We start from the raw sequence: 14,347 nt of genomic DNA on the forward strand, positions 1-14,347 counted from the left end.
AGAAATGTTGTGGTCAAAATATGGTTTAGAAAAATATCACTCACAATGGTATCCATTTTCTAATAATAATTCCAATCGGCCAATCGAGTTGTAACAATACTTAGGACATCACATTTTTGTCAGATGATATTTAGGCCCCAATATGCTGTTACCAAACCCAAGTGACATTGCTGCATAAATACCTTCTGAGCCTGTATTGGGGGCTCAGGGGCTTGTATTCTGAAGCAGAAATGCAACTTTTCTGGATGCAACTATCACTTTTGCTCGGAAACAGTGCAGAGAATAAAGCTCAGCAAATATTACACAGATTCTGCCAAAAATCACAAAAATGTTTGCATCCTTTGGTAGAATATGGCTGACTGTGAGGCCTATGCTAGGTGGTGTGAGGAAAAGGGTTAACATTCGTACAATCTGAAACCAGTTAAAAGCACATGATGAAATGTCCTGACAGATATAGTGAATCCAAATAAAATAAAATGTACCAAGTAGCTGGAAATGTTTAGAGAGTACTTAACTTATTAAGTCCAGCTAGAAGAGAACCAACTCGAAATACAGTTGCAGGATAAATGGCTACTTATTAAACAAAGTTTAATAACCTAAACAAGAGCTCTGTTAATCAGCTAATAAGAATTAGATAATAAAACATTATGAGACACCAAAGCAAATCTGGTTACCAGCAAAAATATCTGCTGTGGCAAATACCACAATATAAAGCAACTTAGGATCTTCTGAAAAGCAAATCACTACCAGATTTGGTGGCTTTACGGCTGGCTGGTTGGAGGTTTTACTGAAGCCATAATGACAACAGAAAGTCAGGGTCTGCTTTTGTAAACACCATGCTTGTTCTGATGTAGTGCATGGAGGATTGCTTCTGTGTCTGTTGTTTATTGACTAGAAGTCAGGGCAAACATTTGATTGCTCTCGCTGTTCTGATTTAAAGGAAAACTTTACTTACCCTCTTAGCATCTGTTTAAAGCCGTGTAGTGCTGTAGATAGATTCACATGCTCTACATAACCCTGCCATCTAGTGAATCTTGACAGCTAGTGTTGGGCTTGGACGTTGCAGCTTGTTTTCGTTGGAAGAACTTGGAGTCCCAAGAACTGTTGTAACCCCTCTCATAGCCCACAATGCATAAGGAAACAGGCTCCACCTCAGACCGTTTTCCATCCAGTGGGTGATTAGCGTAAGTGGAGTGTAATGTCATAGACAAGTGTACAATGCATTGTTATATCTAAATATCTAAGTGGAATAAAAAGTGAGAAAAACCTATGTGATCATCGAGCTTCTTGTGGGGGGGGCATGTGAATCTACAGCACTACACATTGTGATCATATGTTTTATGTTTGTAGCATATTTGGGGCTGTAGATACACATGCTCTGCATTAACAAGCTGTGTCCCTAAAAGTGGTGGCTAGCGGGCAGATGATGCAGATGTTTGGAACAGAGTTTGGCCAACCACTGGCTGTTGATGGATAGAATGTCCACATGGTACTGTAAAGTGAATGTGTTGATCAGGTGGCAGCTTTGCAGAAGCCAGTTAGCAGGATATCACAGGGGAAAGCCACAGTGCCACCTTTTTGCGTGTGCTCTGGGGGACACTGGAAGTGATCGCTTCACCTTAGCAACAATCCTGGATAAACAACAGTCCATGGTGTAATGCTGGGTTCAGAGATCAAGTGTCCCTTGCATGGTTTGGCAAAAGCCACAAAAAGTTGATTTGTTTTACAAAAGGGTTTGGTCCTGTCTATACAAAACATAAGGGGCATTTTAACAATTGGAGTGTATAAGGCTTTCCATTGCAAAGTCTCGTACTGGGAAGAGGACGAGCAGTTCAATAGTCTGACTTAAGTGGAAGTGCAAAACTACCTTAAGAAGAAATCTGGCGTTGGTCCTGCAGACTTTATTAAGAATGGCTTCCCTCGGATGAACTTGAAGAAGGCTCGGAGGACTAGATGTACCACCAATCTGACCCAACAGAAGTTTGATGTGAAGTCCATGGAGCTGAGGAGTCAATGTGCCTTGGACAGTAGTGTGACTCAGTTGCACACTCAGAAGCTGAGGTATCAGTCGCAATAGTCAATTGTAGAAGAGGTTTGAGGAAAGGCCTGCAGAGCAGCTGGTTGTTACTGTCACAGCACTGGAGGGAGCAGAGAGCATGGGCCTTTACCACCACTAAAACGTCCCTTTGACCCTCTGCTTTTGACCACTGTCACGCAAGGCAGTCTTGGAGGGGGCACATCTGGAGTCCTGAGTGTGGCACAATTGTAATGCATGAGGCCATCATTCCCACTGCAATGGGACATCCTGTCTGAAAAAGAGGCGGCAGCTGTTGGAATGCCATCGACCTCTGCTCAATGGAGTATGCTTTCCCTGTAAGAGCATTTATGATGGAGCCAAGGAATGTTGGAATTTGTTGTGGTTGAAGGTCAAACATTTTACATTGATTGTGAACCCTAAAGTATGGAATGGGGACAAAGTCATCTGAAGGAATGATAGGCAATGTTGCCTACTGTTCCTGCTCCTTTTCACTCAGTTGAACAAGTTACTTACCTTCGGTAATGCTCTCTCTAATCTCTACCTAACCGCAGATGGTTCACCTTCTGAATATTCCCCAGGTGTCAGACTGGATCCAGAAATCTTTCAGCAGTACCTCTGTGTTGGAAGAAGGTGGTGCCTTACAGCTCAGCACTGAAGCCATTCCTGCTCCGGAAGCGACATACAGGGCCTATATAGGCACCACTCCCGCGCACTGGAGTCAGTTGCTTTTTAGGCTGTCCGTACCCTCAGATGCAGAGTCTCAAAAGCAAATTGGTCACAACCAGTGTGCATATCCATAGACCTGGGATCTTATTAATGGGTAGGGCCCAATCACAGAAGAGGAAGGATGGGAGTGTCAGTGAGGAACCTGCGACTAGATAGAGTCTCTATCAGAAAGAGCATACTTGTTCTTCTGATAGAGACTGCTAGCCACTGAATCTTCACCTTTCAAACAGATACAAAAGCAATACCTAATTAGGGGGGGGGGTGGGTGTCTTTTAATCATCTCACACCAGAAAGTCACACACAAGCACGCGGGCAAAATGCCCCTCCCGGCTAACCTGTCTGTCCAGGCGCTTCATGAAGGTGTGGAGCGATGCCCACATAGCTGATTGACAAATGTCCAGGACAGGGACTCTGCATGACAATGCAGTGATAGCAGCTTTGGCAGTGGCAGTAGGAACATGCACACCTTCAGGAGGCTTTTTTGCCATTGCGCAGCAGAGATTAATGCAGACCACGATCCAGTGGGAGATGGTTCTCTTCTGAACTGCCTCACCTTTTTTCACTCCAGAGAAGTCTGCAAAAAGCTGATCGTCCATCTGGTACTCTTTGGTATGATTTACGTACAGCCCAGGAGTTCTGGATAATATACTCTCAGTGCTCAATACGGAGCCACTAGGATGACTAGGTGTAGGAAGCTGGCCTGGTGTGTGGTGGGTACCTAAGGTACTTTCACCGAATACCAGGTCCAGGAATCCCCTATTAGTGTAGTGTAGGCAGTGTCTAGAAGCCTTTGTGGAAGCGTGCAGCAGTCATTAGACAGGTATGGAAACTTGGACCTGAGAACAGAAACTGTACATACAGGTAATGACACTCCTGCCGCACTGGAGAACTGCATCATCATTTAACTGTAGGTCTAACTTAGCAGCTGATACAATTGGGTTTGAAGGAAACATCGTAGATTGTCCCTCAACTGTTCTGTAGACCTTGATTGATGGAAAGATCTTGATTGATCTCAAAGTGAAAGGCAAGGTGTCCACCCATTTCAGTTGTGTTTCAAAACAGATTTTTTCAGTCTTGTTCTTAAGCGCAGTTATTTATTTCTACCATTCATGCTGACTTGATGGGATGGGCACAATTAAAGTGCTCATTGTTCTCTAAAGCTCTACAAATCTCCTGTACCACTCCTGAAATAAAGTGTGTTCCTCGATCACACGAGAAGGGACGTGGGATCCTGACGAGAGGGATGAACACTGCAAGTAACCGCTTGGCTACAAAAATGGCATCTGCTCTTGCACATGGGTACGCTTCTACCCATCTCGGAAACATACAATCACAAATAATCCCAAACATAGGATATTTGTAGGCATAAATCAAAGCACAGGAGAGGGGTACAAACTACAGGGAAGCAAGGAATAACCACATTATTTATTGCCCTTAAATCTTGGACAAATCTCCACACATTGGTCTTCCCCAATTTTATATATACATTAGGAGTATTAAATTTGCTAACAATTCGCACCAAAAATGGTTGCTTGATAGGATCTGCAATGACTGGTCAAATTCTTTGGCTTCAGGTTTTAGAGGATGCTGCGGAATACAAGGCGTTTTTTTTATTGGGTTGATCTTTGACTTTACAGGTTGTATGGATAAGATAAACCCCACATAGCAGGGCCCGGTCGACCATAACGTGGAGGGTAGCTGAGCAGGCAATTCTGACAAATCTTTAGAGATCTCAGTTTTATCAGTAACAGGTTGACTGTTTCTTTCGCACAACAAGACAGGAACCTCGTCTTCTTTACTCTGTAGCATCTTTAGGAAGACTCAGGCAGGTGGCCAAATACTGTAGAATTCAACTTACATAAAATATTATGGCTAAATAGGTTAGCTGGTGAGATGGGGCTTAAAAGTGAAATATGCTTGTAGTAATGGTACCAAGAGTTATGGAAACAGGATCAGAAACCTGGTGTGGAAATGGAAACACCAAATGCATCTTTGGACAACCCCGAGAGAGGTAATGAAGGGAATGCAGAGGTTTTCAGGGCAGAACAGCTTGTGCTACCAATAATAAGTGCTAGGCTTTCAGTTTATCATGCAGTAAATTTAGGGATCTTTCTGATTTAGAGGAAACAAGGTGCTCAGGATACAGCTGGCATCTTTCAAGCACTCCTAGTTTTCAGGATATTAATTTTGTGTAACTTGATTACGTTTTGGTGGGTCGGAAAGGTGAAACACATTTGAAACATTAATACAAGGTATCTTCCAGTGCCCCAACTGCCCGTAAACAAACCATGACCCTTCCACTCCTGAGGCTTCTACCCTTCCTCTCCCCACTTTCCCTCCACAATGGGTTCCTCCTGAACCAGGTTCCTGTCCCCTCCCCTCCAAATTATGTTGCAATTTCTGTTACTTAAAAGGCATAATTTTAGATTCAACAGATTCTTTTGCTCCTGGACCGCAATGCAATGGTTGGCGACTGTTCCGCATTCGGCCAACTTTATAGTTTGCCATGCAATACAAATGGACATCAATTGATTTCACACATTCGCTAATGCCCCCTGCACAAAAGCAGAACCTAGAGCTTCTTGAGCCATCTCCATCTGACATGTGATGCCCAAATGCATCATCCCCATCTGACATGTAATGCCCAAATGCATCATCCCCATCTGACATGTAATGCCCAACTACATTTCAAACACACCCTGGAACCTGTACAGGTAATCTACTAGCAATTCTTCTTTATTTTGCTTAAAATTTTCAATCTTAGTCCAATCAGTCTTCACTTACCACGCATCTGTAACTACATTCAATAAGACATCCTTTGCCGTGATCAGGGTTCCATCACTCCTGGGATCCTGCCTCGGCCGTCTTGGCTCAACCAGTCAATGGCTCACATCACTCGGCAACACCAAATACAACTGATTCATATCAGCCCTTTTGGGTCTATACATTTGAAACACACTTTGTAATTATTGAACCGTGTAGAGTTTTCTTTAATATTAGGTAATCTGTTTACTAATGTTCATTAAATTAGAAGGGATCCAAGGAAGATGAACAGTGACTCAATTGCCCAGGACATGGAAATCTCTTGAAGACGGGTACCGGTAGCCAGTAAAGTGGGATCTTCATCATCCGTATAGCTAGAATGAAGAGAGTGCTCTGCCCGCACACTTTGAATCCTGTTCCTAGCCAGTCTATCCGTCCCTCATCTTAAACTATCTCAGGTAATAGTAGGGCTGCATGTACAGGGACTCCCTCTGCCCTGCTGGTACGGAATACGCAATCGGTGCAGACTGCTACGGAGTAACGGAGTCTGCGTATCGCCCAGCTACCTATGTGTTCTCTTCGAGTTGCTTGCAGTGCAGCTATTCCATGTTACCTTCTTCTGCTCCATCTGCCGGCAGCCCCGCAGATGCCGCCCTGCTTCCTGCAGTATCATCAGCCAGGATGGGTCACCAAATAAATGATTCCCTCCTTCCTTCTCACACGCCTCTTTTTCTTGTTGTGCAGTGATCTGGGAAATAGACAGGAAGGCGGTGGGGCAGTAGGAACACAAGCCCTGGCCATGCCCTGTGTTGGATTACTTGGTTTTCTAGTCTCTGCAGAGTCTGTTTCATACCACAGACATGGGATTCATGTGTGCTTCCTCATAACAATTCAGAAACGCAGGCCATTGTCAGCATCTAGCTTATTTTTAGGATCCTTCAATGTCTTTTTCAAATTAATCAAATGATCTAGGTCAAGAGTACTGCTATCAGGAAAGGACTTCTGCCATCGTCATTAGTGGGGCCAACCCACTGCTTCAGAAACATGCATGTGCCTTTACCTCACTAGTGGGACATAGCGCAGGCAGGAGTCCCTTTCAGTGTTAAATCGTTATGCTTAGATTTTTCCCCACCCATTACTTGTACTTCATTGATTCGCGGATAGCAAGAAGTTATCTGTCAGCTATGAGTTGCAGCTCGTTAGTTGCCTAAAAAGTGCCTGTTATCTTTGTAAATTATCTTGTAGAAGGAGGGGGGGAAATTACTGTAAATTCACACTCAAAGATCCCCTTGCATTTGGCCTTTGTTTGGCTATAGACCCAGAGGCGCTAGCAAAGGGGCAGGTGCGATTGGATCAGAGAGCTGCTTCCTCAAACACACTGTAATGGGTTTATGTTTCAAGTCCTGGTTCTCCGGTCCACCTTCCTCGTTCCCGCACTAACCTCTAGAGTCTTCTTGATCTATATCGATCTATACGCAGTCAGACTCCTCCCATTCTCACCTACCCAACCAGTCTAGTATCCCACCATCTCTTATCCCAACAACAATTTTGTTTACTTTTAACACATCACATACATTACAAAATAGCAGATGCAATGCAAAGCAAAGCAACAAGTAATAAACATGATCAGACTTCACCTTAATTTAGTTCAGTGTGCTTACACTGTCCGGACGAATCACTGGGTCGAGCACTGGGCCGTGCTCCACCCCAGTCCCCCTGGAAAAATGTCTCCCTTACCTCCAGCACCTGGGGCCGTCGTGCGGAGTACGGTCCAGTGCTTGTCCCCCTTTGGTCTCCGAGTGTATGCTTTCCCAGCCATTGGACCAGGTTCTATGGAAGAAACCAGACACTCTGGAAAACTCATAGAAGTCTAACACATGTTTAATGCTAAAACAGGAAAGCAAACATCAAAAATATTCTATGTGCAATTCACAGTTTCAAAGGACCGGTGCTTCACCATCTGTTCAGCTGAAGCACTCAATGCTAAATTCTGGACATTTTCACACTACTTTTAAGCCTGCAGATTCTCACAAGCCTCTGGGACCTTCGAAGCCAAGGGACCCTCTCAGCAACGGCACCAAAACCCACACTGAAACAAGACCTATGTCGGTGCTGAAACCAGTCTTGATGTTTAGAACTCCTTCAGCTCCAAAAGCACAGAGGGCGCCGAAAACACCCTCGACGACAGCTCTGAAGATTCGGAACATCTAATCCTCCGGCAGCTGCAGGAGGACCTGGGTGCACGGCAGAACTTCTGTTCATACATCTGCAAACAGGCAAGAGCTTCACCAAGCTTCCCCTTAAGCCAACAGAAACTCTTCCATGGAAGAGGAAGTTTACATTCGGGGAGAAAAAAGCTCTGAAAACTCCTCCAGCTCCCGAGCACAAAAGATGCAAAGACAGGGGCACCTCCACCTCTTCCTCCTCCACATACACTGCCTCTTCCATATTCACCTGAGGGATCACCCCACTCCTCTTAGGCAGAAGGCAGACCATTTCACCCTGCTGACCCCTACGATTCACCTCATGACCCAGTGCCTACTGACAACCTGTAGGATAGCTACAGTATCGATCCTGTGGGTGCTACAGAATGAGATCTGTATCCAGCTAGGCCTCCACCTCAGGTGAAACAACAGCGTATTGTGAAGTGATACAGGGGGCGGCCACATATCACAGGGTGGACGCGCGTGTCCTCCAGGAGGATGATACTTTCTAGTGAAGGCGCTGTCTAGGATCCCTCTCACAGTGCAGTTCCTCCCTATGCTCAAAGATATGCCCCACACCGCGACACATCAAAAAGCCTATCAAAGCAAAGATAGTAACACCCCGGGTGCACAAAAAATAGAAGCCCTCCCCCAAAGACCCACCTTACATACGTAGTCATGTGACTGCCTCTTCGTCTACACTGCAAGTAAACACGCAAACACCCAGGTCAAAGGAGATGCTTCCCCCGCAGACAAAGAGAGCAAGAAAATAGATGCAGAAGCGGAAAATGTTGCAGTGCAGCTAGCCACACAACGAAGAGTTGCAAACTCCTCTGGCCCACTATCCTGATACAACAGGGTTCATTATGACGAGATGTAGGACCTCCTTAAGCACCTCCCAGTGGAGTATAGGTAAAGAAGAGAGGAATGGATGGCGGAAAGGAAGACCACCATTGCCTGTACCCTGGACAATGCGGACACTGTGGCACATGGGGATAACTCTAGCATCTCAAGACACCATGCCTGGCTCTGTGCCTCGGGTTTTAAACTGGAAATGTAATAGCATCTGCCCTACCTGCCCTTCGCTGGTGAACATCTCCTCTGCTCGCCGGTTGATCGGATGCTGTAAAAACGTACAAATGACACCGGCACTGCCAAGGCCATGGGTGCCCTCCAAACATCCACCCCTAGTGGATCCTTTTAGAGGCAACAATACAGGAAGGGTTGCAAGACTACTTCCTCAGTTCCTCCTCCCTCCTATAATTGACAGCAGCAGGCCTACTATCAGCTGTCTCAGCAGAGATACTCCAGGGATGCCTACAGGGGCAACAGTAACAGGGGCAGGGGTAACACAGGCTCGGGCACAGGGGCCTACAACTCCAAACAGCGACTCCCCACACCCCACCCTGATCACATGACACCTGCTGGCAGTAAATCACATCAGATGAGTGGATATTAGTGGTAGTTCTGCGCAGCTACAGCTTGGAGCTTCTTGCACCTGTTCCCAACATTCTATCCAACAGGCACGTTCTCAGCAGGGAACATCTTCATCTTACAGAGGAAGATGTCCAAGCGCTCCTTCGAAAGTGCAGCTATCAAGCCGGCACCCATGCACCACCAGGGCAAAAGGGTAACATTACGTTACTTCCATTAATTCCAAAAAAGGACAGCTCCGTCAGACTCATTCAGAACATTTCCAGATGGCGACGCTGCAGGATGTGATATTGGTTTCCTCAAGGCCATTACAAGGCAACATAAGACCTCAAGGACGCCTACTTCCACAGCCCCATCCATCCCACCCTCCGAGCCTACCCATGTTTCATGGTAAGTGGTCAGCACTGTCAGTTTAAAGTAGTTCCCAGGATCACTGCTGCCCAAAGGGCCTTCACCAAGAGTGTGCTAGTGTTTGCTGCCCACTTAAGGAGAGTTGACATCTATATTTTCCCACCATCTCGACGACTGGCTGATCAACAGTGCAGGCAGCCACAGTGTCTACGGGACACACAGGCAAGCTTCTTGCTTCTCCACAGCCTTGGGTTTACCGTAAATGTATCCAAGTATTATCTACAATCCCTCCAAATCCAACCTTTCTAGGAGCGGTACTGAAATCAGTTACACATCAGTTACCCAAGTCAAACATCCCCTCACAGTCTGAATTGCAATGTGCCTGGGCATGTTGGCCTTGTGCATCACTACTGTACCTCAAGCCTGGCTAAACATGCATCCAGCGGCAACAGCATCTTTTAGCACAATGGTCACAGGTAGAGGGTCAGATGGTGAGTCTATTGTCGGTAGAGGCCAGCGTCCATCCCTCTCTGCATTAGTGGAACAGCAATAACCTGTTGCAGGGCTGACCTTTCCTAGACCCCACTCCGCAAGTTACTATCACCACAGATGCTTCTCGAGCTGGGTCAGGAGCTCATGTTAATCAGAACACAGTGCAGGGTCTATGGACTCCCAGCAACAGAGCTACCACTTCAACTCTCTTGAGCAGCTGCAGGTAAGCCTCACACTGAAGGCTTTCTAGACCGCTCATCCAAGGAAAGGTAGTTCTGGCCAGGACAGACAACATAACCACCACGTACTACCCGCAAAAGCAGTGGGGCACTCCTCAGTCTCCTTTTCCCTTCTAGCTCAGGTAGCCTGGCATTGGGCGCTCCAACACCGTATTCATTTGGTGGCAGAGTACATGCCAGGGATGAACAATAATCTGGCGGACATGCCAAGCAGGATTCATCAACAAGTCCACGAGTGGAACTCCAACTTGCAGGTCCTGCACCAGTATTTCCAGCATTGGGGCACTCTGGACATAAACCTCTTTGGCTCGTCAGAGAATGCAAAATGCCCAAACTTTGCCCCAAAGTAAACACACCCACACTCTATCGGCAATGCACTAAGGATCAACTGGTTATGCTTTTCCACCTCTCCCGCTCCTTCCATTGGTGGTATGGATGATGTGCCAAACATCACAGACCCTCATCCGTAGCCCCTATTTAGGGCAGGCAGACCTGGTAGTCTGCCCTACTCAAGATGGTGGCAGGCCCACATGAGAACCTCCCCACAAGGCTAAACCATCTCACCAAGAACCAACGGCCAATCAGGCACCCAGATCCCAAGCAACTCCATCGAATGATCTGTCACCGTAGGCCTTAGATTTCCGTTATCAGAGTCTCTCTCGGGAATGCATGGACATCCTGCGGGAGTCCCGTAGGCTTACCATACATGCATGCTATACAGCTAACTTGAAAAGATTTGTCCACTACTGCATTGCCAACAAGCTAGGATCCTGAAGCCTGCAGTCGAAGATAAAATTGGCTACTTGGTCCGCCTCCAGATGACTTGTCTATGCTACGGCTCCATACGGATCCATCTACCAGCTATAACCGCATACGTACAAAACGGGGATCATTCCTCCCTCTTCCACAGACCTGTAATTAAGGCAATCATGGAAGGACTGAAAGGGGTCATGCCTCCCAGGGTTCCTCCAGCACCATTGTGAAACCTTAATTCCGCCCTTTGCGACGCATGAGCAGAAGCCCTCACACTGCAAGAGCACTTCATTCAAGTTCAAAGGGACAGAGCATTGCCAGGACAAACCCTATGTTCCTTCCTAAGGTGGTTACCCCTTTCCACCTTAACCAAATCATAGAGCTCCCAGTCTTCTTCTCCCAACCAGACATAGTAATGGAGAGAACTAAGGGGGTGATTCTGACTATGGCGGACGGCGGAGGCCGTCCGCCATAGTACCGCCGCCAAATGACCGCACCGCGGTCAAAAGACCGCGGCGGCCATTCAGACATTTCCTCTGGGCCGGCGGGCGCTCTCCAAAAGAGCGCCCGCCGGCCCAGAGGAAATGCCCCTGCAACGAGGACGCCGGCTCAGAATTGAGCCGGCGTAGTTGCAGGGGTGCGACGGGTGCAGTTGCACCCGTCGCGTATTTCAGTGTCTGCAAGGCAGACACTGAAATACTTTGCGGGGCCCTCTTACGGGGGCCCCTGCCGTGCCCATGCCATTGGCATGGGCACGGCAGGGGCCCCGCGGCACCCCCTACCGCCATCCTGTTCATGGCGGGTTTCCCGCCATGAACAGGATGGCGGTAGGGGCTGTCAGAATCCTCATGGCGGCGGAGCGCGCTCCGCCGCCATGAAGGATTCCCCCGAGCAGCGGTAAGTCGGTGGGAGCCCGCCGACTTGCCGCTTCGGACCGTGGCTGAACCGCCGCGGTCAGAATGCTTGTGGGAGCACCGCCAGCCTGTTGGCGGTGCTCCCGTGGTCGGTGGCCCTGGCGGCCACCGGCCGCCAGGGTCAGAATGACCCCCTAAGTGTTAAGTGCAGTGCTTAATTTGAGCCAGTGGTTGCCAGTGGAGGGCACCAGCACTTGTTTTTGGGGACTATCACAAATTTCTCCAAATCTGACATTGCCAGAGACCAATAGAGGGAAAAACATGCAAAACAAAAAAGACGGAGAAAGAGAAATACAGCAAATCCATCACCAAGGGAGAAAGCATAAACCTGTAGAAGTGAGATAATTGGGAAGGGAGAGCCTGGCAGTGAATTAAAGAGGCCTGAGGTGTATTGAGGACTGCGTGCCATTGCTATTCACGCTCTGACATTTTATAGTGCCAGCCGTGGTTGTCTGAGCAGCGCTGTGGGCACTGGCACTTAATATTTTACAAATAAAGCACTGGTTTAGCGTGTACTCATGTATTACACAGACAGAACAAAACCCTTTTGCAAAGCAAATCAGCTTTTGTAGAGTTTGCAAAACCTCACAAGGGACAACCAATATCTAAAGCAGGAATTGCTTGGTGGACAGTTAAGTGTAACTAAACTTGCCATCAAAAAGCTAAGAGAACACTCCCCATTATCCCCAGGGCACCTTCTACTCGCAAGAATGCTGCAACAATGGCCTTCTTAGGAAACATTCCCCTAGCTGACATATGTAAGGCAGCTACTTGGTCAACCCCACACACATGTATCTTTTGTGGATGTTGTAGCCAGAAAGCGGCTATGGTTGGCCAGACGGTATTAAGGACCTTATTTCAGACGTGTGCATCATTAACACACTAGCCACCAATTATGGAAGGGTACTCATGTGTTTCTACTGCAACAAATACTACGAATAGAACATGTTAGGGCTTTGTAAGCCTCTATTAGTAGTGTGTAGTGCTGTAGATTCACATGTGCTCACCCTCCTCCCAGGACGTGTGTGCCTCTGATCACAGATTGCTTCTCTCTTTCAGTCACTGGCTTTTGTGTGCAATACACATGTGCATCATATTGTTTTCACTCACTACCCTATACTACTCACAGTCGCTGCGCAGAAAACAACCTAACATGGAGTAGATGCCCATGCACTCTGCCAGCCAAACGGAGGAGTCGCCATAGCTTGTGATTTGAAAGACTTCTTGGAAGAAAAACAAGTTGCACACGTCCGAGCCTAGTACTATGTGGCAGGAGTATACAGAGCATGTGAATCTACAGCACTACTTACTGCAAACAGATGCTCACTGGGTAAATTACATTTTCCTTTTCTTTTACCACAAACATATTAGCAGATTTAAATGTTAACAAGAAAGGAAGCATGGGAATTACTTCAAAAAGACTATTACTCAAGAGCAAACACGTTTGATAAAATGGGAATTTTGTAACTGTGCAAACTTCTGCCATTTAATTGCTGTGCATGTACAATTATGTGGAATTAATTTTTTCAAATAAATAAAACGTACAAAAAACGAATAAATACAGATAGAATTGCTTTGTTTTCATCTAGTGTTTTCAGTCTAAAACATTACAATAGGAACATGTGAGCCTTTTACATTTTAGATAGACAGACATAGATAGATAGATAGATAGATAGATAGATAGATAGATAGATAGATAGATGGATAGATGGATGGATAGATAGATAGACAGGCTTAAGATGTAAGTTGTGGCCTGCTTACCTGGAGCCGACATGTTGCTGTGTGTCTCAGGTCAGGTCCAGGCTCTTCTGTGAGCTTCTTGGGTGAGTGGGAGGCGACACGTCCTACCTCTCTGGTTTAAAGAAAAAGACACATTCCCCGGATCAGGTACACAGCACAAATACCTGAAAAGGCACAAAACCGGTGGGGCAGGAAAAGCAGAATTGTAGGATGAAAAGACACCTTTCATGGAGAGAGGCAGGGCCGGGGCAGAGTTTGCACGGGGAGTGGTCAGGATCGGGTGAGTCAACAAAGAAAAATATACATCTACTGAAGGGCGCCTAGTGCTTCTCCAATACATCAAGGGCCAGATGTAGCAAAGGGTTTTTCCCATTCTGTGTCAATGGGAAAATGTGTTCGTACATATGGCCCCAAGAGAGCGCTTTCTGCGGTGCGATTTTAAGTCGGTGGATATAATGAGAAAAGAACTACACCTCCCAGAATGCAAAGTGCTTACTAATTATGAAGTGAAATGCCTCAAATAAGGCTTCAACGCTGTTTATTTGTTTGGATATTCTGGTCAGCCCCGCACGTCTGGCTTCAAAGCACTACTCATGGTTCTTTTCTACTGTGAGGTACACACACTCGTAAACCTGGGTGCACGGGAGAAGCGAAACCATGTACATTTTTATTACAACAAAATGGAATTTGCTG

The 14,347-nt window shown here is 46.6% G+C and overlaps 1 protein-coding gene across 4 annotated transcripts in view; it reads right to left on the reverse strand.

Moving 5' to 3' along the window:
- LOC138266884 (phospholipid scramblase 3-like) overlaps positions 1 to 14,347 on the reverse strand; it is an 88,771-nt gene that overhangs the window by 36,139 nt on the left and 38,285 nt on the right. For 2 of the 4 annotated variants that reach the window (XM_069215606.1, XM_069215607.1), the window contains exons 2-3: positions 13,676 to 13,766; positions 7,265 to 7,357 (exon numbers count right to left, since the gene is read on the reverse strand). In XM_069215606.1, coding sequence (XP_069071707.1) covers positions 7,265 to 7,357; positions 13,676 to 13,688 — 106 coding nt within the window. In that variant the 5' untranslated portion in view covers positions 13,689 to 13,766. The remainder of the gene's footprint in view (positions 1 to 7,264; positions 7,358 to 13,675; positions 13,767 to 14,347) is intronic. The other 2 variants (XM_069215608.1, XM_069215609.1) reach the window with 1 other exon arrangement.

The sequence above is a fragment of the Pleurodeles waltl genome, chromosome 12, assembly GCF_031143425.1.
Source record: "Pleurodeles waltl isolate 20211129_DDA chromosome 12, aPleWal1.hap1.20221129, whole genome shotgun sequence".
In the NCBI taxonomy this organism is placed as follows: Eukaryota; Metazoa; Chordata; class Amphibia; order Caudata; family Salamandridae; genus Pleurodeles; species Pleurodeles waltl.